We start from the raw sequence: 22,016 nt of genomic DNA, 5'->3' as shown, positions 1-22,016 counted from the left end.
ATAGCCAAGCAATCCACAGACACTTCTCCATTTAATAATTTGATAGCTAGAATATAAATTGGCTTGGTTTCAAGTAATATTTATAACACTGTTTCTGGAAAAAATTCTAAGTAATATCAAGTGTCTACTTAGCTTCTTTAAAAACTAACGAGATATTTCTATCATGTGTCCATGTATATGTTTTGAAAAATAAAAGCTTTAATTAAAAAAAAAAGAGGAAAAAACCCCTAATATGAGTTACTAAAAGCAGATAAATATATTTTCCTAACGTAATAAGTCCTCTGCTATGAAATGAAAGAGATCATATTTGCCATTCTGAGTTAAAACTAGATTAAATTCTGTGTTACAATCAGTTAAAAAAGTAAACTTGTTACATATTTAAATCATGGTATGTCATAAAAAAAGTCCAAATTATGACAAAAAAATTCAAAGTTGGATTGGGGGATGACAGTCTTTCAAACATTTATAGCTCACTTTACTAACATATTCTTCGTTGTTTCTTACCCGTGATGCATCTCCCTCCTGCTTAATCATATCCATCCCAGGCAGCTGGTTTGGAAAAAGATTGCCTCCCCTCATAGCAGGGTCATTAACCTAATGGCAACAAGATAGTAAAGGAGATGGGTACATGTGTGTCAGGATTTTACAGAACTTTTTTCTCCAGAATATGAATATCAAAATGAACATATATAAAATTCTTCTAGGACTCTTTTATTACACACACACCCCTCTAAAGGAATTCAACTTAAAATTCTAACAATAAAATATCAAACAAATTAATGACTTATGCTTATATAGTAAAATACAATAGTTAAACTAATTTCACAGTCATCTCTTTGATCCTCACAATAGTCCTGTTAGGCAGGTGGAGCAGGTATTTTTTTTACTTCTAATTTATAATCAGGGATTAGAAATGACTTGACTGTAGACAAGAAATCTAGTTAGTAAAAGAGGTGGGAATGAAGTCTAGACAGAAAAGAATAATTTTTATGCTATATGAAGTTCAGTTTTCAGTTGGCTCTAATGAAATTGGTGATTCATGTCTGAGATCCTACAATTATCAGTTGGGTCTTGCAACACTTATGGAAAATATTCATTAGCAAGTACCAGTAAATGTGAATATCAAACAAACAAACAAACCATACAACTAAAAATTATTCCTAAGACTATTTTGACAAAATGATTTGTCTATTAGCATATGTAAAAACCTTCTAAATGCCAAAGAATACTCACAATTTGCTAACTTTCATGACACTCACACTAACTTTTGATTGTGACTGTATATAGAGACTCTAAAAGACTCTTCAGCAGACACAAGAGATTTGTTTATGTTCATTTAATCATTAATAAATATTTCTATTAGTCTCACTGAAAGTTAAAACACATTCTTTAAATAAATTTGAAAGTCAATAGGAGACATATAAGACAGATGCACTTATACAAAAACTAGATAAAGTTAACTTTAGAATAAGACTGCTGCTCTTTTTCTTTCAGTACTCACCTGCTCAGGACCCATGGAGGACAACCCTGATGTAGGCACAGAGGTCACTGAGGTCATGCTGATCTGTCCTGTCATCTGATTCATGTTGTTCATACCACTTGTATTGGTCGCCATGGAGACACTGATGTTCATATTGTTATTGTACATGCTGGTGTTTGCTTGTTGTCCAAAGTGTGGTGGGGACTGCTGTGAAAACATGCTAAAAATAGGAGAAAGACTGATATTATATATACATACACAAACACACTCAAAAATAAAATCTCAATTAGACATTCAGCTACAAGATGTTTTAAAATACACTTTTGCAGAAAAAGTGACACAATGACTCATTTTAGTGAGAAGGGAAAGGAGGATAATCAGGGAGTAGAAATTGGGCTGAGGAACACACATAAGGTACTGTGAGGGCACTTTATGAAGAGCAAGGCATAGTCATAGACCTTCCTTGGGGATTAGGAGTGACCACAGGGTGGCATTTTCGGTAACTATATAGGTTTTATATATTTTCATATCTGCACTGGAGTATTTAAAAAAACACAAAAGAACTGATGTCTAGATCTTTCTTTTCTATAATTATAAGCCTCAATTATAAGCAGTTTATGTTTTTACATTTTACAAGTTTCTGGTTTTCTCAAATTTGCTCTATGCAAAATACTATCAAATAAATAAATTAATAGTGAAGAAGACTATACTATAAATGATCTTCTCTGGCTGAGTTCAGATTTGTCTAAAATTCTTTTTGCTCTAGAGAAAGCAGCAGAAAGTGAAGAGAAAAGAAAATTATGGTGGACAAATTATGACTTAAGCATAACTAAAAATAACATAAGACTAGATACCTTGTGACCAATTATTTTCTATACAGGTTAAATTATATGATGCTTACAGAGACAGAACTTTTACCTGTTTCCACCCATATTTCCCTGTGCCCAGCCATTCATCTCTGAAGAAGATTGATAGGCAGGGTTGGCCTGAGACTGCTGGATCATGGGACTCTGGGTATGTGCCATTCTAGGGGACATCAAGGGACTCTGGGGAGTTGTTGCCCCAGTGAAACCTGGATCAGGCTGCTGACTCATTCCTGAAAATGAAAAGAAAGAAGGCAAGTAGTTAATAATGCTAGGTTAGACGGGAAAAACAAAACACATTTCCAATTAAATGCTTAAACATGATTACTTTCAAATATACAATGATACTGTGGCTAATTATATTTACTTAATAAAAGATTGAAGAATAACATCAATAAACAAAAAAAAAAAACCAATTCTCTGACATTTTTGTTTGGTGCAAGTTAAAGCAGCAATACTAAATTTATTACATTAACCACAAAGGCCAAATTTTCACAAAGGAAAACAAAAATAATTCCTTACGATTTTCCTTGTTTAATCTTGTTTTAAGACTGTTGTTAACTTCAGTGGATGCTAGAGCCAAAGTGGTATAGTCATAATATCTATTTAGAAAGATTCAGGCTGCCTTGCATTAAATTAATACTCAAATCTTAGGCACTACAGTGTCTATTTATTTGTAACCATGAAGAAAAAAAGAAAATTACCTCTAAAAGTTAGTGCAAATAATATGTGCATACAATAATATATACATTTCTCTCCATATGCTGAAAAGTTAACTCTTCTTTATTAATTGTGAAGCACCATATAAAATTACTACTGTTTTTGGTTATGAAAAGGATTTATAATTTTATCAGTTTTGGGAACTGCAAATGCAGAAAATTTTCCCACCAATGCAGATCTCAACTTGCTGATATTCTGGGGGAGCTTCCTAGAGCATACAAGTTAACTGACTGACCCAGGATCATATAACTACCAAATGTCAAAGACAACATTTGAGAGTAGCAGTAGGTGCAACCTTACATTACTACTACCTACTACTATTATTATTATTAAAATTTAAATATATAGCTACAATAGCTACAATTGAACTGAAAAAATGTTTTTGTTCAGTTTTAAACTGACTAGACACTACAAAATCATCATACAAGGAAGAAAGTTGGGGTCCTAAGAACATGGTGCCAAGGACAATATATAAAAAGGGAAATAGGAAAAGTTTTAATATTAGGTTAATCAAATTCATGCCTAGCACATTAGTTCAACATGCACTTATAATTAGTAATTAAACCAGTTATAAGATGCTATAAAAAATTAAAACAGTAAAAATAAAAGCTTAAAAAAGTCCTTTTGTCCCTGTAACGAAGTCAATATAATCAGCTAATTCGTTAATCATTATATTGTTAATTTAACATTGATACATGCATACAAAGTATTAATATTCATAACATTACATATCTGAGAACTAATCTCTTGAGAATGATGCTCAAAAACAAATCAATATTAAGGCCTTCTGTAGTGTTTATATTTGATAACGCCCAGTAACTCTTGCTTATAAGATTTGAGTATACCCTTGATAACCTTATTTATGAGAAATTAGTTTCTTTCTTTCACTGTTGCATGTGGTTGTAGAACTATATTGATTTGCTTGAGTCAGACCCAGAGACTATAAACATGTACAAGTATGTAAAGATACAGCCAGACATATAAATTATAAATACTGTATTTACACATACACACACATGCTTGCACACATGCACACGCCCACACACACGCACACACGCGCACACACACTTACTTCGGTCATTCTTAAGTAAGACCTGCACTCAGAGAAAAGGTGGTACCTGAGCTGGGAAACTGGAAGGTATTGTGCTGCATTTGGGGACTCATGACAGGCCCAAACTGTCCTCCCATGTTTCCCATCATTCCCTGGTTAGCCAGATTCATCTGGGAGCCATGCAAGGAGCTGTGAGAGAGGAGCTGTGACCCAGGACTGGGGGACACTGGGGAGAAAGGACTGGTGAGAGGTGGTGGGGATGTAAGTCCAGTACCGTAGTTTGGAGGAAATGGAAACTGCTGGGCATTTGCCTGGGGAATCCTGGGGTTGCTCATAGTTGCTGGTATGCCACCAGAGGCTACCATACTTGGTGTCATATTCAACCCTTGTCCTCGCATCATCAGAGTTCGTTGCTGAACTTGCTGTTGCTGATGCATTTGTCTTTGTCGTAGGTGTTGGTTCAGGATCTCTCTCTGTCTTTGGGCCAGCATCTGTGCATTAATAGGTCCCTAAAACAAGGGAGATGGTAAGGACTGAGGATAGGCACAAAAATGTAAAAAAAATATATATATATATATATATGTATGTATATATATATATATATCTCAGACACTAGATATGAAGCACGTCCTCTAAACTATCTCTAGTCAAATCACAGAAATGGTAAAGAAAACCAGCATTCTGATTCACATGCCACAGAAATAATGATTATAATGAAGTCTTGTACAATATGCTCTGCTACAGAACAGAGCAGTTTCCAGAAGTACCACATGAACCTCAACATAACATGGTCTCTTGGATAATTAGAATTTCTCCAATGAAACCGAATAATGAGAGTTTTAGTGCCTCACCAGAAATACTGATACTGTAAGGTTTCAAAAAAGTGAATAATCAGGCCTTTAATACTAGTATTCTCCCAGACAGGTCCCTAAAAGCAGAGGTGAGACAGAGGGAGGAGGGGTGAGAAGAGAGAAGATGACAGGAGGGACAAACATAAGGAAATAAATTAGAATGAAATAGAAAGGGAGTAGAACAAATGATGATAGCCAGAGGAAGGATGAGGCATAAGGAATAGGTGTAGGCAGCTAAATGGGTCCTAACTATGGTTTTGAGGATTTTTAGATAAATTCTGTAGCAATTAGGAAAATGGGAAAGGAAGTTAACGGGAGGATTACCAGATGATATTACACATCCAGTGTGGTCAATTTTCATATCCCATGACTTGACAGGTTACTATGCCCAGGATATCAAAGAGGAAGAATTGATCAACATAGGGACAAAATAGATAAGAATTAAAACAGAAGAATTTTATAGCTTCCGCTCCCTCACCTGTGTTGGTACTCCAGGCCTCAGGGTCAGGTTCATATTGGAGACATTGCTGATTTGATTCATAAGTGGCTGGCGATTCTAAATGCACACATATACCAAACATAAAAAGTTGGAAAGAATACATTTTATTTCAGCCCCATTAAAAAATTTATAAGCTGCAGTCAGGGTGCAAGCTTTAAGATAGGGTCTAAAATTAAAATCATATTATTGGCAGTTGAACTCTTTCTCTTAGGATTCTTAATCCTTGAGTTTCCACACTGCTTATAATTCAGAAAGTATTTTGGAATATTTGATGATTAGAAATATTCAATAATTCAAAGTATTCAAGTAGGAGGGGAAGAAGATGATTAGAAAATGTGGCCAAGGGAAGAAGATAAGATCTAACAAATACATTAAAAATGAGACTTGAATTTTATTCTGCTACAGAAAATTCTCAATGCTATTGACAGTAAGTAATAAGTATATAGAAAAAAATTATGTATATGTATATACATAGTATATATAGCATAAATACATATACTAGTATACAAAGTATATACAGTAAAAAGAATCATTCCCTGTTCTAAGTAGCATGTGAAGTTATATATACACATTTGTTTTAATGTGTGGCACATCCTATTATCTATCAGCAAACAGTGACCATATGAATCCTGAAGTGGGATTTTTTTTTTTTTTTGAAGACAAACACCTTCTCCTAAGCCTCAACTATGCCATGAACTGGGACTAAGCCAGAAAGGAAAAGATGGAAAAGAGAGAAGAGAAAAAAGCAAAGTGGGTAGAAGATGGGGAAGTTAGGGCCCACTGGAGTAGTTTTCACTTTTTTAGAAGTGAACTGATATTGAGGCCCTTTAATACCAGCTACTTCAAGTCCACATATATTACACATATGCAAAATAAAATCACATACCTGCTGTGCTTGGAGCCTATGCTGGAGTTGAAGTCTCAGCTGATTGGGCTGGTTTTGTACTATGCCAGTTGGCCTAAGGCCTGGTCTAGGTTGCATACGTAGTGTGGCATAACTTGGTCGCTGTCCAAGTGTGTGAAAGTTGGGATCTTGCATGGGTGTATAACTACCCGGTGCCATTTGAGCCTGAGACGCATATTGTTGAGGAAAAACTGGAGGTTTCTGTTCAATGATGAGACTGGATTCTTGACTTGAAAATGGCTCTGGATCTACAGCCTGGCTCTATGAAGAAATACAAATGATAATAATTTTTTAAAAGCGTCTAAAAACAAAAGCCAAATAACTTAAGCACATTTCATTCTCGATGCTATTGACTCTGAGATATTAATACAATCTTCCAAGCCTTACTTATACATGGTGAGCATCTATGTTCTGAAAGGCAAGACCAAGCAGAAAGCAAGTTCTGGCAGGTCTTACCCGAAAGAATTGGAGTAGAAGGCCTTAAAGAAAGCTGATTACAAGGCTGGTAATTAAATTTTTTAGCCATAGCCATTCACAAAGTTATGTTGCTAAATGGATCTATTCAGTGCTTAAGTACATTATTTGCTCCAGGTGATGTTTTGAGTTAAACCTAATCTCTTTCCAAGAGATAAATTTTTGTCTTTTAGAAAAATCTTTCCTTCCCAATTTCATAAATTAAGGATTCATTTGGATTTACATTATTTAAGTTGAACTTATTCCTTGGAAGAAGTAGTACAGCCAAAATTCAATGGGAAGTCTAGGACAAAATTTAATTGCATGAGGTGAGGACTTCTAGATAGGGCAGAATGGGTTTCTAGAGGGAAGGGCAGTTATGTGCAATGTTTACTTTGCAATTTTTCCTAGGGCTCTATGGTCATAACTGCTGGAGAGCCAATCAAAATTATCTGTCTGATCTGACTACCCTGTCTGTACTTGCCAAAGAGAAAAAAAGAGTGGTGGTATCTATCCTACCCTTATTTTCTATCATAGGAACATAATGTATAACCCCAAGATTCAATGTCTAGCATTTTTTGAACCAAAAACCTGGATATAGTTTTTAACTTCAACAAAGTGTTTTTTTTTTTTAAATAAAGCATTAATTCTTTTGTAAAGCTTCTCTTTGTAGCTATGTTGTACACTTTCGTTATGTGATGTGGTTAATTTTATTTGAAATTGACACAAAGATCTTTATATATTTTGGTAATAAAGAACAAAGCAAGAACTTCTTTAGTTTCATTCCAGTCAGTACATGATTTATGCCTCTCAAGTCAAAATTTCCAGAGGCAGGTAGTATTTTTGTCAATGGAAGCTAAATTTCTTTTGGGCTATGTAAAATTACTATCCTACTATTTCTTAATATTTTAATGATAATGACAATTACTGTAACACAATAAAGAATCATCTAATTTATTTTGTGACAGCTCAAACTGTAGACTCATCATGATATAGAGATGACTTTTCATTCTTAAAGATTTTTCCAAATTCTGACAGATTCTATCATTTTAGAAAAAACTTTGATTTTGAGAGGCTTGAATCTGCTGTCTGAAACCAACCTAATTCTGCCATTAAAAATGGCAGAACATAAATATGTAGCTAAATAAGATGAAATCACTATATCTACATAAAAATATATCAGAACCCAAGCTATTATAAGCTACCAAAACTGAGGACACAAAAGAAAATACAGGTTCCCAAACAGAATCTTGATTAGTAAAATAAGAGAAAAAGAAAGAACTAGCTGTAAAAGAACTACAGGGAAAAAGTGGGTAAATGAGAAAGGGAAGGGAAGAAATACTTTTGATTCTGATAGATTTACTTTTAAAGAACAGTTAGTACCAACCCCAAAATGATAAAGAAAGCACTTTAACAAACTCCTTTTAAAAGATAAATACAGTGCAAATATGTAAACCAAAATAACATAAAGCACAGAAAAATTAAAGGTCAAAATTAATGAATGTTTATTTTAAAAATCCACATGTTTATCTTAAAAGATTCAGAAAATACTTCTGATTTACCTACAAATTAGAGGTATAAACAGTTCTTTTTTTAATATCATAAAAATATCTAAAACTAAGTCAAGCATCATTTGCAATGGGGATATTAGAAATATTCTCAATAAATATGGGAGTAAAGCAAGGATGCCCTTTTTATCCTGCTATTATTTGACAAATAGTAAATTGGATAAGAGAAAGAAATTAAAGATACAAAAATAGCCATTCACTTAATAAACACTTGTTAAGTGCCCACTATGTGCTAAACAATGTATAAAGGGCTAGGGATACAAAAAGACAAAGGACAGTCCCTATGTTCAAGAAGCTTACAGTGGAATGTGGGAGGCAACAAGTAGCAAAAATATATATTTAAAAAAGCTACATACATGTACAGACAATAAAACTAGGAAAAAATTATGAGACAGAATATATATTACTAGAATTAAGAGTTGAGAAAGGCTTTTGGAGATGAGATTTTAGTTGGGACTTAAAGAAAGTCAAGGAAGGTAGTTGGTTTATAAGGAGTAGAAGAGAATTCCAGGCATGAGGAAAAGCCAGAGAAAATGCTTAGGGGCTAGAAGATGGAATGTCTTGTTAGTAGAACATATTAGAAGTCAGTGTCATTGGATCACAGAGCATGTAAAAGGTACTAAGGTATAAGAAGACTAGAAAAGTAGGAGAAGTCTAGGTTATGAAGGACTTTGATTGTCAAATTTGGGTTTTTTTGGTATTTGATCCTCTAGACAACAGAGATCCACTAGAGTTTCTTGAGTGGGAGGGTAATATGGTCAGACCTGAACTTTTAGAAAAAAATCACTTTGATAGATGAATGCAGGAAGGACTGAAGCAGGGAGAGATTTGAGGCAGACAGACCTACCAGCATACTGCTGTAATAATCCAAGCATATGAGATAGTAAGGGCCTCCACTAGAATGGTGGCAGGGTCAAAGGAGAGAAGGGAATATATTCAAATATGAAAGGAGATGTTTCAAATATGAAAATGACAGGTCTTGGCAAAAGACTGGATATGAGGGGTGTGAGAGAATGATGAGCTGGAATGACACCTAGATAGTGGGCCTCAAAGGACTGGTGCTGCCTTCTATAGTAATAGGGAAAGTAGGAGGTGGGGGAGGTTTAAGCAGAAAGATAATGAGTTCCATTTTGGACATACTGAGTTTAATATATCAACTGGACATCCAGTGTGAGATATGTGAAAGACAGTATTTTCAGAATAGGTATTTACTCTAAGGAAATGTACAAAAAAGTTGTAACTATTAAAAAACATACTTTAAATAGCAATTTTTGTTCTGTGGAAATCAATCCTTTCAGGATAATTAAAGGTCACAATGAAATAGGATCTGTCATACTAAGTAAAAGGTAAAGGAAAAGTATGACAGAAAACAAGAAACATCAAGAACCGACAAATTATTGCTGTAAAAAACAAACAAAAATAAGACTTCAAACTAATATCTCTCAGGAAGGTGGCATGTTTCAATCAGAGTTGGTCATTTTATTGCTTAGAATTCAAAGATCTTTCAAAGTTTATTTTTAGAATATTATAGAAATGAATTTATTATTTCTGCTTACAACTCTGTGTATCATATCACTCTTCCAAGGGTTCTCTGAAACCACCCTCTTCACCATTTCTTATAGCATTAAAATACTGCATTAAGAGTCATATCTTTTTCTAGTTTCGTTTTTTTGTCACCACAAAAATAAATGCAATAAATATTTTTGCTTATGTAGACCTTTTCCCCTTTTCTTTTCTATGTACCTAGTAGAGGTATTAACTCATATAAATTAGCAATGCAAATATTTTTGGCCTAAGATATTCCCCCCCCCCCCCGAAACAAAAGATAGTTTTAATTTGTCTAGAAGTAGCACTCAAGTTTTGGGGCTGAACTGGAATCATAGCCCTATTCCAAGGATTTAGAAGGAGAAATAATCTTCTAGATCATCTAGTCCAAATCCTTCATTCTATAGACCTAGGAAGAAGAAGTGACAAGGATTCAAACTCAAATTCTTTTCACTTGACTTCATGTCTCTTTTACCTTCTGAGATTCCCAGGAGAACACTTTCATAAATGAAGTTTTGGAATTACCAGAGCTGGTTTATTACTATAGCTTTTGGTTTCCTAGGTCACTTCCACTGTTAAGACCTCACAGGGGGCCTCTCATGTGTTTGTGAAAACTGTGGAGATGAACATTTTAAAAAAGATATTGCCCTTTTTACTGAATTATTGGTCTGACTATATTTAGGAAACCATCTTATAATGTTTTTTCCTTGGAGAGGGAGGTGTCTTTCATTAACTTTACTTCTTAGTAATAAAAACAGCTAAGTAAAAATGGCAGACAAAAAGATTGTATCTGACAATACATACAATACTGTTCACAAAGCTTTCTGCCTCTATATTTAAAAAAAAACCCAAGTATTTTATCACCTAGTTTCTAGGGAATAACACTGGGCAACACTGCAATTAATCTGAATTTGGCTGCCTTTTAGTGTCACATTCATTTATTTATTTAGTCACTGTATTCTTGTTCTGCACCAATTCATACAAGTTTCCCCAAGTTTTTCTGAATTCCTTATATTCTTCATTCCTTAAAAGTACAATGGTACTAATATACCACAATTCAGTCATTTTTCAATTGGTGATCACTCACTTTGTTACTAGTTTTTTTGTCACTAAAAAAAGTACTGGTAGGATTCTGTTAATTTAAACATTTTCTTATTTATAATCTTTTTTATATGCTAACTTAATTTCTGAATATATTCCTCTCTTCATGTGTGCTCAAAGAGAAAGAAATACATAGCAGAGAAGATAGCTAATATCAGTCAAAAGGCGGAAAAGGAAAGACATAATCTCTTAAATAGTATCTCTTATGTTCCAGGCATTGTATTGTTCCATCCTCATAGTTTGCCAACTTTGTAAAGAAGGAAAATAAAGTTCTTCACTGGGCTTAAGCTTGGTCACAATTATAGTTGTTTCTTTTCTTGTTATTTCTACTTTTTTTTTTTTTTTTTTAAAAACTGAGGCACTTGGGGTTAAGAGACTTGCCCAGGGTCACACAGCTAGAAGTATTAAGTGTCTGAGGCCATATTTGAACTGAGATTCTTCTGAGTCAGGGCCAATGCTCTATCCACTGCGCCACCTAGCTGCCCCTTTCTACTTAGACTGTTATCATTGTGAATATTTTCCTGGTTCTTATTACACCAATCAATATTTACTGGTATAACTCTTGCCATGTTTTTCTAACAGGTGTTAGAGCTGAGAATATATACCCTTCTCCAGGGATTTACATTTTTCTCTTGCTTATTATATACCCACCAGGAAGGGCTAAGGAAAATTTCTCCAACAACGCTTGGGTGTAAAGCTCATGTCTAGAATATACCCTAAAAAGGATTAACATTGATGTTTTTAGTAAAAGTATTCAATATAAAAAGCAGATACCAGGTATAGGACAGATAGTTTTTCCAATTACAAAAGAAATAGTTAAAACAAAAGACTCATAAGTATGTTAACAAATACTTAAAATATAAACAATATTATATATATATATATATATATATATTAATTATACTTTCCCCAAAGAGAAAGGTATTTGTGGGATTGCTAAACAAACATTTCACTTTTACCTCAAGCCTATATTGTTTAACTGTGATTTATCTAAGAAGGCTTCTGGCTTTTGTCCTTTCACTGTGGAATTCTGATAGTAGTGCCCTTCCCCTCAGTGGTCATCTCCTGGCAACTAACTCAATTACTCCTAATCTCTCAAACTCAAAAAGTAGACCCTAAGGAGGGGAAATGCTCATCTCTTAGGATCTCTGTATGGTTATCTGTTAACAAGAAAAAATTCAAAACAGAAGAGATAGTTAGGTCCTTAATAATCGGTCTCTGGTCACCTAAGCAAACACATATTGCTCTGTCTTGTGCCTCTAGTTATGTCTGGTAAGGGCTGGAAGGGAGAAAGAGAGGAAGAAAGAAAAAGAAAGAGAGAGGTGGGGAGGAAAGGGGGAAAAAGGGAGAGAGGAGAGTAAATTAAAGTACTGCATTAAGATTCATATCTTTTTCTAGTTTCTAGTTTTTTGTCATCACAAAAATAAATGCAGAGAGAAAAGGAGAGAGGGAGAAAGGGAGAGGAGAAATTATTTCCCAATTTCCTTCTTCTAACTGCCAGAAGCCCAATGAAGATCTGTGTTCTGAACCAGATAGGGTTAAAGATGCTTGGAGTCCTTTTTTGTTTTTACAACCTACTGAGTAAGGGCTTCTGCCTGGCTCACTTGCCAATCCTTTTTAACAAAGCTCTCAATTACAAGGTCCTTTAAGGGTCTGCTATCATCCTAAAGTACAAATCCTCCAGCTCCGAGTTAGAGACAATTCATAGATCCATTCCCTTTGTTACATTTTCCTGATTTTTCATGTCTATAATTTCACACAGCATAGGAAAATTCTACTAAATTGATTTACAATTTGTTTAGCCATTCCCTGCATCAATGCATATCTGTTTTGTCTTCCCCCTCCTTTAAAAAAACAAAAAACAAAAAACAAAAAAACAATACCACAAGAGCATTGCTATTTCATTAACTCATAACCTGACTTGGATAATGAACTAGATTTTCTTTCCAGATGACAGATAACAATTGTATAAGGTATTTATACTAGGAAGAAGCACAATTTGGGTTCTGCCATTAACTATTTGACCTTAAGCAAGTCTCTTCTCTGGACCTGATCTGAAAAGTGAAGAGGTCTGGGGCAGCTGTGACCATAGACCCACAAGTCCTGAATTAAAATCCGACCTCAGACACTCAACACCCACTAGTTATGTGACCCTGGACAAATCACCCAATCTCAATTGCCTTGCCAAAATAAATAAATAAATAAATAAAAATAAAGGATAAATGAAAAGTTAGGACTGGAACACATCTAAAGCCATGGGCTAAGGGTCTGGAATCCTGGGTTCTAAGGTTGGTAGTCAGGAATGATCTGGCTGCTCTCTAGTTTCTCTCTACCTCAATGATTATTGGACACAGTGGAAAAAGAACTGAATTTGGAGGGAAAAGACTCAAATTTACATCCCTTTTCCGCTATTTCTTAGTTTTGTGACTATGGAATCTCGTTTTCTCCCTTAACAAAATGAAGAAATTGTGTTCAGTGATCTCTCAGGTCTCTCTTCCCAGTTCCAAATTGTATGATCCCATTAGTCAGGAAGCTGATGTCTGATACCCTCAGAAGCTAGAGGCCTGGCTCTTTTATTTATTTTTTTAATGGTTTTTTTTTTTTAACGTTTTTTTATTTACAGAACATATGCATGAATAATTTTTCTTTTTCTTTTCTTTCCTTCTTTTTTTTATTTTTAGAAATGGGATGCTTTAACTTAAACTGCTGCAGGGTTATAACCAATTAAAACCACTTTAGAATTGCTCTTCTCAATATATGCAAACAATCTTGGTATATCAAACCATGCAAATAATACTAGATAAGAACAAACCTGTCCTCTTAGAACTCCCTTTAAACATCATATGGAACTAGACAAGTTTTATGGGTAATTTTTCAACATTGATCCTTGCAAAGCCTTCTGTTTCAAGTTATCCCCTTCTTTCCCTCGCTCCCTCCCCTAGATGGCAGGCAGTCCAATACATGTTAAATGTGTTAAAATATATGTTAAATCCAATATATGTATATATACTTATACAGTTATCTTGCTACACACGAAAAATTGGATCAATTAAAAAAAAAACCGGGAAAGAAAACAAAATGCAAGCAAATAACAACAAAAAGAGTGAGAATGCTATATTGTGGTCCACACTCAGCTCCCACGGTCCTCTCTCTGGCTGTAGATGGCTCTCTTCTTCACTGAATAACTGGAATTGGTTTGAATCCTCTCATTGTCAAGAGCCACGCCCATCAGAACTGATCATCTATCTGATAAGTCTTGTTGCAGTATATATTGATCTCCTGTTTCTGCTCATTTCACTCAGCATCAGTTCATGTAAGTCTCTCCAGGCCTCTCTGTATTCATCCTGCTGATCATTTCTTACAGAACAATAATATTCCATAACATACCACAATTTATTTAGCCATTCTCCAACTGATGGGCATCCACTCAATTTCCAGTTTCTGGCCACTACAAAAAGGGCTGCCACAAACATTTTTGCACATGTGGGTCCCTTTCCCTCCGTTAAGATCTCTTTTAGGCCCAGTAGAAACACTGCTGAGTCAAAGGCTATGCACAGTTTGATAACTTTTTAAGCATAGTTTCAGATTGCTCTCTTGAATGGTTCAATCTAATTTCTGATGAAAAGACCAGAGCTAAATAAAAAATTTGACCTCCAAATATAGAACTCAAGAGAAGCATAAAAAAGGTAAAAAGAAAAGAACTCTTGAGAACTATATTTCTGTTATAGGCCTGGCTCTTCTACAGGAAATGGGACAAGCTGGTTGTGTGATCCTGGCCATATAATTCAAATTCTCAGTGTTCTAAGGCAACTTTCTAAGACCACAAATTATAGCCAGGATAGCGGGAGTTTCCTTACCTAAGAGTTCCCTGTGCCAGTGAAATCACAGGTCCAATAAATTCCTTTCCTTCTCATAGAATGTTAGAGTAGGAATCTGGCTGATTGTTTATAAACAAAAAAGATTCCAAAATATGTCCTGGGAAATCTCTTGCCAATCTTTTTACTGTGCCATTACACACTCTTTTCCTTGTTGTAAATACTGGGTTGTTAAGATTATTGTGATTGCATATACAGGGTGTCTCAATGGTTTTGGTGCAGTTTTGAATTATTGAAACTTAAAGTGCAGAGATTAAAAAAAAAAGGTGAAGTTTTTTTCTTGGGGGAATCTTTATCTAGATGAAATTCCTGGGGAACATTCTGGCTGGGGAAATTGGAACTCCAGTAATGGTAAGAAGTCTGGTCGTTGTGTATTCCCTGGTTCTGGTTTACCTGGGGAGGGCTTTAAAAGCAGTAAGTTATGGACAATTCAATAGGAGGATCTTCTTCAGTCACACTTGCCAACTGAGCAAAATACTTAGGGAAAATGTCAATTTTCCTGGCTGGCCCTCCAGTCACTTGTCATTCACTTCAAAGAGAATGTCTAGGGTATCTCCTTTCTGGACTCTATGTCTTTAGGCCCCTTTACAGAGTAGCTATACTGAGCAACCCACAGAAGTACACATTGGTCTCCACAGCACTGTGATCCCTGGCACTAGAGTCTCAGTTTTCTGTCTGTGTCTTGTGCCACATCTTTTTACATGCCTCTTCCCTAGAAACTGGAGTGAACCCCCAACTGTCCTGGTGGCTGTAAGTGCCACATCTTAGAATAGTAACAATAACAGAAAATACTAGGCATTTTCATCTAGTAAATTCTATAGCATATAATTTCTCCCAATGAAGTAGACAAAGGAGACCTCATTTTCTGAAGTTATTGTTAGTAATGTTTCTGTAATTTAACTCAAAATATAGTTGAGATATTTTTTATAATTAGAAAGAATACACCAAATTTGATGAACTCAAGTGAGAAATAATACAAAATAAGTGAGAAAAAGGGGACTAAAATAGCACCCGATAAAGTGACATTAGTTCTGATGAGATAATCATGTCATTTAGCAGAATAGAGAAACAGATATTCTAAAGTAAAAATTATGAATATCAAGACAGCAATTCCATATGCTGAATCATTTAAATTTTTAAATTTTAGCTTTTAAAATTTAGCATTTAAAATTTTAGCTAAAAGCAAAGCAAATTAGTTATAAAGGAAACATTTAGCTTTCATTTGTTCCCCCCCCCCTTGATTTATTTTAGGTCTAACTTTAAATCTATAATAATTTTTTCTAACCTGATGTTCTCAATATGAACTGTTATGTCTTACATCCTTCTTATTTTTGATGATCGCTGGGAGTTATGATAAAAATATGTTTTTTGAAAGTTTTAGAAGTCTTTTACAACCGTGTATCACCTCTCTAACAGACACCAATGACAGGAAGAGGAAATTGGACTTTTTAACTCTAGAAAATGGATTACACACTAGGTGGTATTTTTTTGGTGATAATATCTCTGGAAATGAAAATTATTCATGCAGACAGATTGAAGAGAAGAATGTGATGGTGATAAAAAAGGATAGTGTGTTTTCCCCCAGCTTTTTCTATAATAAACTAAAAGTTGTTGTTGTTTTCAACATATCTTATTTACACAATAAACTAAGTAGGACTTTCAAGAACTTTATAATTCATTCCTGGGCAGAGTAATAATAATGGTGTCTGACATTTTTAATAATACTTGTGAGAAGTGTTTTACTAAAACAATCTCATTTAATGAGCTACACAACATATCTGTGAGGAAAATACTATAGAGCTATATACAGCTCTTGATATTCTGGTTTTACAAGGGTTGGAGAGGTTAGGTGACTTGCCCTAGTTTACACACAAGCAGGATTTAAACTTAGGTCTTTTCAGCAATTCAGCAATATATTCCACAATGCCAAGCTGCTTCAATAAATGCAAAAAAAAAAAAAAAAAAAAAAAAAAGATGTTTTCTGCATTTTTTTCCTTGGGGGGTAGGAAGGGAAAAGGTAATTCTAGATCCAATATAATATCATTTATTTAAGTAATGGAGGGATTGAGAGCCTTTTAAACCCGTATCTATGGAGACTTCAGCACATACTAGTTATGTTCACACATTTCCAGAAGACAAGTGAGTTGAAGCATGAGTCAAGAGTTTTTGAGACCTGTACTACAACTTTACTCTCCCCAGAAGGACCACACAACATTTGACGCCAAAAGAGATAATTGTCTCTCCTCACCCTCATGCTACTCTGATAAAGGAGATTCCCCCAGGAAAAATGTTGTACTTAGATTTACTGGAGACATCCCCTAATCTTTCCCTGAATTCTTATATACCTTTCTTAAAGATTTATAGTTTCAAAGACTTATAGTGCAATCCTACGGGGCTCGCAGATGCCTGAAGGGAATTTTTAAAGTATCCAACTGAACAAACACTCTTTAGTTTTATGGTACCTTTACTCCTGAGAGGTTTTGAATATCTTTGCAATCTATATCCTTCAAAAGACTATTCAATTTATTTAGAATTTGCTATGCCCATATCACCACACTAGGTAATAACTAAATATAAACTATTGATTGTGAAGACAGTATAATTTATAGAAAGTTTTCTTTCCTTTAAAGAAACATTTTTTCTCCCACTAACACTTAAAAATGATATAAGGTCAAAAGTATGGGCAGGGAACACAAAAAGTGGTATCACTTTCTGGGGTTGATAAGTATTCACGATGCCTTTTCACTTCCAGAAGGATTGTTCCAATGTTTCAGCTAACATGATGGATATAATCAATGTTGGAAAGGCTATGGGAAGACAGGCACTATAAAACACTATAGATAGAACTTAGATCTGTTCTAATATTTCTGAAAAAAATTTGTAGCTATGCTAGAAAAATAAGCAAACTTCTATATCCTTTGGTCAAGCATATACATCAAGAGGTCAAAGAAAGAAGGAAAGGTCTATACACATCACTTACTTGTAGTAGCCTTTTTTTTTAAAATAGTAAAAAACTGGAAGGGAAAAAATTTAGGTCCCAGTGGCTAACCAAACAAAGTCATGGAATGTTTTTGTTCTATAATAAATGATGACAATAAATAAGTCAGTGAAACTTGGGAAAACTGTACGAAGCGCAAAAAAGTGTAACAAAACAAAAGATATGCAAAATTACCACAATTATGTAAAGAAGACATCAGAACTCAGATTAATGTAACGATTTTGTTTCCTGTGGACTATGTGGAAAGATGTTCCTCTACAAGTACAGAGTGAAGCATATGCTGATATACTTTCATATGCTAGTTTGCTTTGCTTAACAATACTTCTTTGTGACAAAGGGTTAGGTACCAGAAAATGACAGCAATGGAAAAAAATACTTCGATAAAATACTTTTTGATGTTCTTGCTTATAATAAATATCTTTTCTTGTCTTCAATTATGCTAAGGGACAAAAAGAGAAGGATGAATTTCAAGAGATCTTTTCCACTTAAAACTGATTTGAAAAGGTGAACTGAAAAGTACTTGAATCAAAGTAAAATGAATAATTTAGACTGTACATCAGGATACCTTCTCAAGCAATTAAAGTCAATGCACATACCTGGCTAACTAGTTCAGGTATTCCCAAAGCTCGGTCAATTTCTTCAAGGCCATCAAAATTTCGTAATGCCAAATAGAGTTGATCCAGGAGAGTTCCTTCATCACTTGGTGATTCTGAAGCAGGATGTGGACACAGCAAGTCATCTGGAGAAGTACCAAATGGTTGCCTACAAAGGGTCAAATACAACCTTGATCAAGAACAGCTTGAAGGACAGCATCTACTGTATAGTGGATAATGACTATCAGAAGCAAAAGTGCCAGCGAATCAAGCTATTTTCAAGGTAACCAACTATTCTAAGTAAATTGTTTCACCAGTAGATATAGATTAGAAAGATAGCTTGAGTTTGTTTTTAACTTATGTCTTTTAATAATATACGTTTTGTTACTGAAATAAAATGCAACAACTTCTTTGAACTGTGAGAGATGAAACTATCTGATCTAAAAGGCTTATTTGACCTAAATGATTCAGCCTGGAGCAATGATGACCTAGATGGGAATGAAAAATGGAGAGTTATTATTGAATAAAAGAAGGATATTCTACATCTATTGACAATTAAGTGTTTGCTATAAGAAGTTCTATTTTAGAATTCCTGGGTTACATGTTAAGGAAAAGTAATCCATTGAACATACTAATCATATTTGGTATTAAGAGCTAAAAGGTGAAAAATTAATTGTTCCAAAACCAAAATCACTTAGGAAATAAAATTCTCTGGAAAAGGCTTTTAAAAAAGATTCCAGATCAGTGCAATGCTAATGACTTAAAGTAATGATAACTTGAGTTTTCATAAACAATTTGCCACACTGCTGCATCAACAGTGCTTTACAACAAATCCTAATATTTATAATAGGGTCTAAGTAACAAAAAAAAAATCAAGGATATAAGAATCAAAATATGAAGCTAAGAATCTAATTCAGACATTGTGAAACATATATATGATAAACATCAAAACTTTAAAATGTAAGCCTAAGTAAATCAAACTATCTACAGTAGAACATAAAGATCTTGAAAGCAAGAATTCTTTGGTCTTTGCATTCCTAGAGACTGACATAGTACCTGATACTTAATAAATATTTGTTGGTGTGAATTTTAGATTTCTTGAGTGTCAACAGCAAAGTGATATGAGATAATAGTAAGGAAGTCAAACATAATAAATATTGAAATAATCAACAAATCTCAACCTGTCTCACACACACACACACACACACACACACACACACACACACACACACACTTTTTTTTTAATGTGACACAAAGACCAAAGAATTCTTGTGAATTTGTGTGATGCAACTCTAAGATTTAAGAAACTCTCTTAAGTTTCGATGATTATGCTTTTAACTGCCTTTTGGACATCTGAAATTAATCTAAAATCAATTATTCTCTCTGAACCCAAACCCAAACTAGCTTCTACTACAAACTTTCTCATTTCTCCTAGCCACAACATCTCAGAATCAAGGTCAATCATCCTTGGGATAATCTGCTGAAGGAATAATCTGCTTCAACCAGATTTATTCACTGCTTTGTGTATGTTGTCTACATTTCCGTTTCTATGTTTTTGTTTATGCCTTTATCCTTACTGAAGTCCCATGCCTCCTATATGTGTCTATGAGCCATGATTTCTTTCAGTGCATTTCCCTCATAGATACATCTGCCTTCAGGGGCCACTTCTTTACCTGAAGACATAGCTAAACATGTCATTTATTTGGCACTTACAATCCCTCAACATATGCCAAGCACATTGCTAACTATTGGGAAACAATGTCCTTGTCTTTCAGGAACTCACATTCAAATGGGGGAGAGAACACTTAACTAGCTAGATAAAAAGGAGATGGAAGGTAATCTCAAAAAGAAGGCATTGGAACTGGATGGATGGGAAGAAACTGAGCCAGGGGAAAAAAGCTTTCTGTAGAAGGTAGGATTAAGTCTTTTTTTTGGGGGTAAGGTGGGGTGGATGGAGTGGTGTGGGAGGAAATAAGGGAAGTAAGTTTTAAAGCAAGTCAGGAAAGCTGAGAGGTGGAAGTGGGAAGGAGCAACATATTCCAGGCATGATGACTAGATAGTACAAAGGCAGAGAGCCAGGAGAAGAGGTGTCAAATAAACCTGTGGAGCAAGATTATAGAGAACATAGAGGGAAATAAAATGTAAAAAAAATTAGAAAAATAGCAATTGATCAAGTTGTGAAGGATTTAAATCACAAAAGATTTGATATATGACACCCTATAGATAACAAGGAACAAACATTGGTAGTTACTGAGTGACCTGGTCAAAACTATTCAAGTTGGCAGTAGATAGAAGTAAGGATTTGAATATGAAGAGATCTTGACACAAAGAGACTAATTACAAACCCACTGAAACTGTCATGTGAGAGCAGATAAAAACCTATATGAGACTGTGTGACCCTGGACAAGTCACTTAACCCCAAGTGCCTCAGCAAAAAACAAAAATAAAAACCCACAACACAAAAACAAACCAAAAAACCAAACTATATGAGGGTGGTGGTTTTTATCAACCAAAAAACATATTTATTAAGTGCCTACTATGTGCTAGGTACTGCCAGAACAGCCAGAAGGCTAGTGTTACTAGATCAAATAGTAAATGTCATGGAGTAAGATGCAAGAAGAAAGATGCTATCTGTATCCAGAGAAAGAATTAATATATAAAGGTATGTATAGAATAGTTTTACACATATGCATACACACATCTCTCTTCTTTGTCTGTCTGTCACACACACACACGCACACACACATTTATGTCTAATAGTAGCCATTTCTGGGAAGGGGGGACAGGAAGTAAAAAGGAAAGAAGTTTAATATAACTTTATCATATATTTAAAAGGAATAGAACATAACAGACATAATAGATTTGCAATTTCATATACAATCTTTTATTCTCTTCTACTATGTTATGAAAATGATTATTTTATTCCTTAAGTTTGGAATAAAATAAAAAAAAATTAAAAGAGGACTAAAAAGGTAGAAAGGGGCTATAGGTTATGAAGGGCATTGAATACTGAACAGAACATTATGTATTGGATCCCGAAGGCAATAGGAAGCCAGAAGAATTTACTGGGGAGGAAGGGAAGGGATTCATAATTAGACCTGTTTTTTAGGAAAATTACTTTAGTGGCTGAGAGAATAATGGATTGGAATGCAGAGAGACCAGAGGTAGGCCAACACATCAATAGGCTATTGCAATGACCCAGGTGTGAGATGATAGGGGGGTGTACCAAAATGGTGGCAGTGTCAGAAGAGGGAAGGAGATGTATTGAAGAGATGTTGCAAAGTTGAAATTGACAGGCTTTGGCAACAACTTGGACATACAGGTAGCGAGGAAGAGAGAGGAAGAGAAAGAGAGAGGGAGAGGGGGAGAAAAAGAGGGAGAGGGAAAGAAAGAGAGGGAGAATTCCTTGTGCTGGCAGAGAGAGAAGTCCTTGTTTTGGGGCAGGTAGAAGATGCCAAGTCTATTCCTTGACAACTTTTCTCAGAGGATGTGCTAGATGTAGGAGGAACTAGTTC

At 34.7% G+C, this 22,016-nt stretch overlaps 1 protein-coding gene across 9 annotated transcripts in view; it reads right to left on the bottom strand.

The window, feature by feature from the left end:
- Positions 1 to 22,016, bottom strand: part of NCOA2 (nuclear receptor coactivator 2) — a 406,774-nt gene that overhangs the window by 13,067 nt on the left and 371,691 nt on the right. For 7 of the 9 annotated variants that reach the window (XM_031946275.1, XM_023495974.2, XM_031946274.1 and 4 more), the window contains 7 exons: positions 18,505 to 18,670; positions 6,351 to 6,629; positions 5,444 to 5,521; positions 4,182 to 4,623; positions 2,399 to 2,576; positions 1,502 to 1,700; positions 505 to 594 (listed from right to left, as the gene is read on the bottom strand). In XM_031946275.1, the coding sequence (XP_031802135.1) occupies positions 505 to 594; positions 1,502 to 1,700; positions 2,399 to 2,576; positions 4,182 to 4,623; positions 5,444 to 5,521; positions 6,351 to 6,629; positions 18,505 to 18,670 (1,432 nt within the window). The remainder of the gene's footprint in view (positions 1 to 504; positions 595 to 1,501; positions 1,701 to 2,398; positions 2,577 to 4,181; positions 4,624 to 5,443; positions 5,522 to 6,350; positions 6,630 to 18,504; positions 18,671 to 22,016) is intronic. The other 2 variants (XM_031946280.1, XM_031946278.1) reach the window with 2 other exon arrangements.

Source organism: Sarcophilus harrisii, chromosome 1, assembly GCF_902635505.1.
Source record: "Sarcophilus harrisii chromosome 1, mSarHar1.11, whole genome shotgun sequence".
In the NCBI taxonomy this organism is placed as follows: domain Eukaryota; kingdom Metazoa; phylum Chordata; class Mammalia; order Dasyuromorphia; family Dasyuridae; genus Sarcophilus; species Sarcophilus harrisii.
This window is presented reverse-complemented; position numbering and strand designations above follow the sequence as displayed.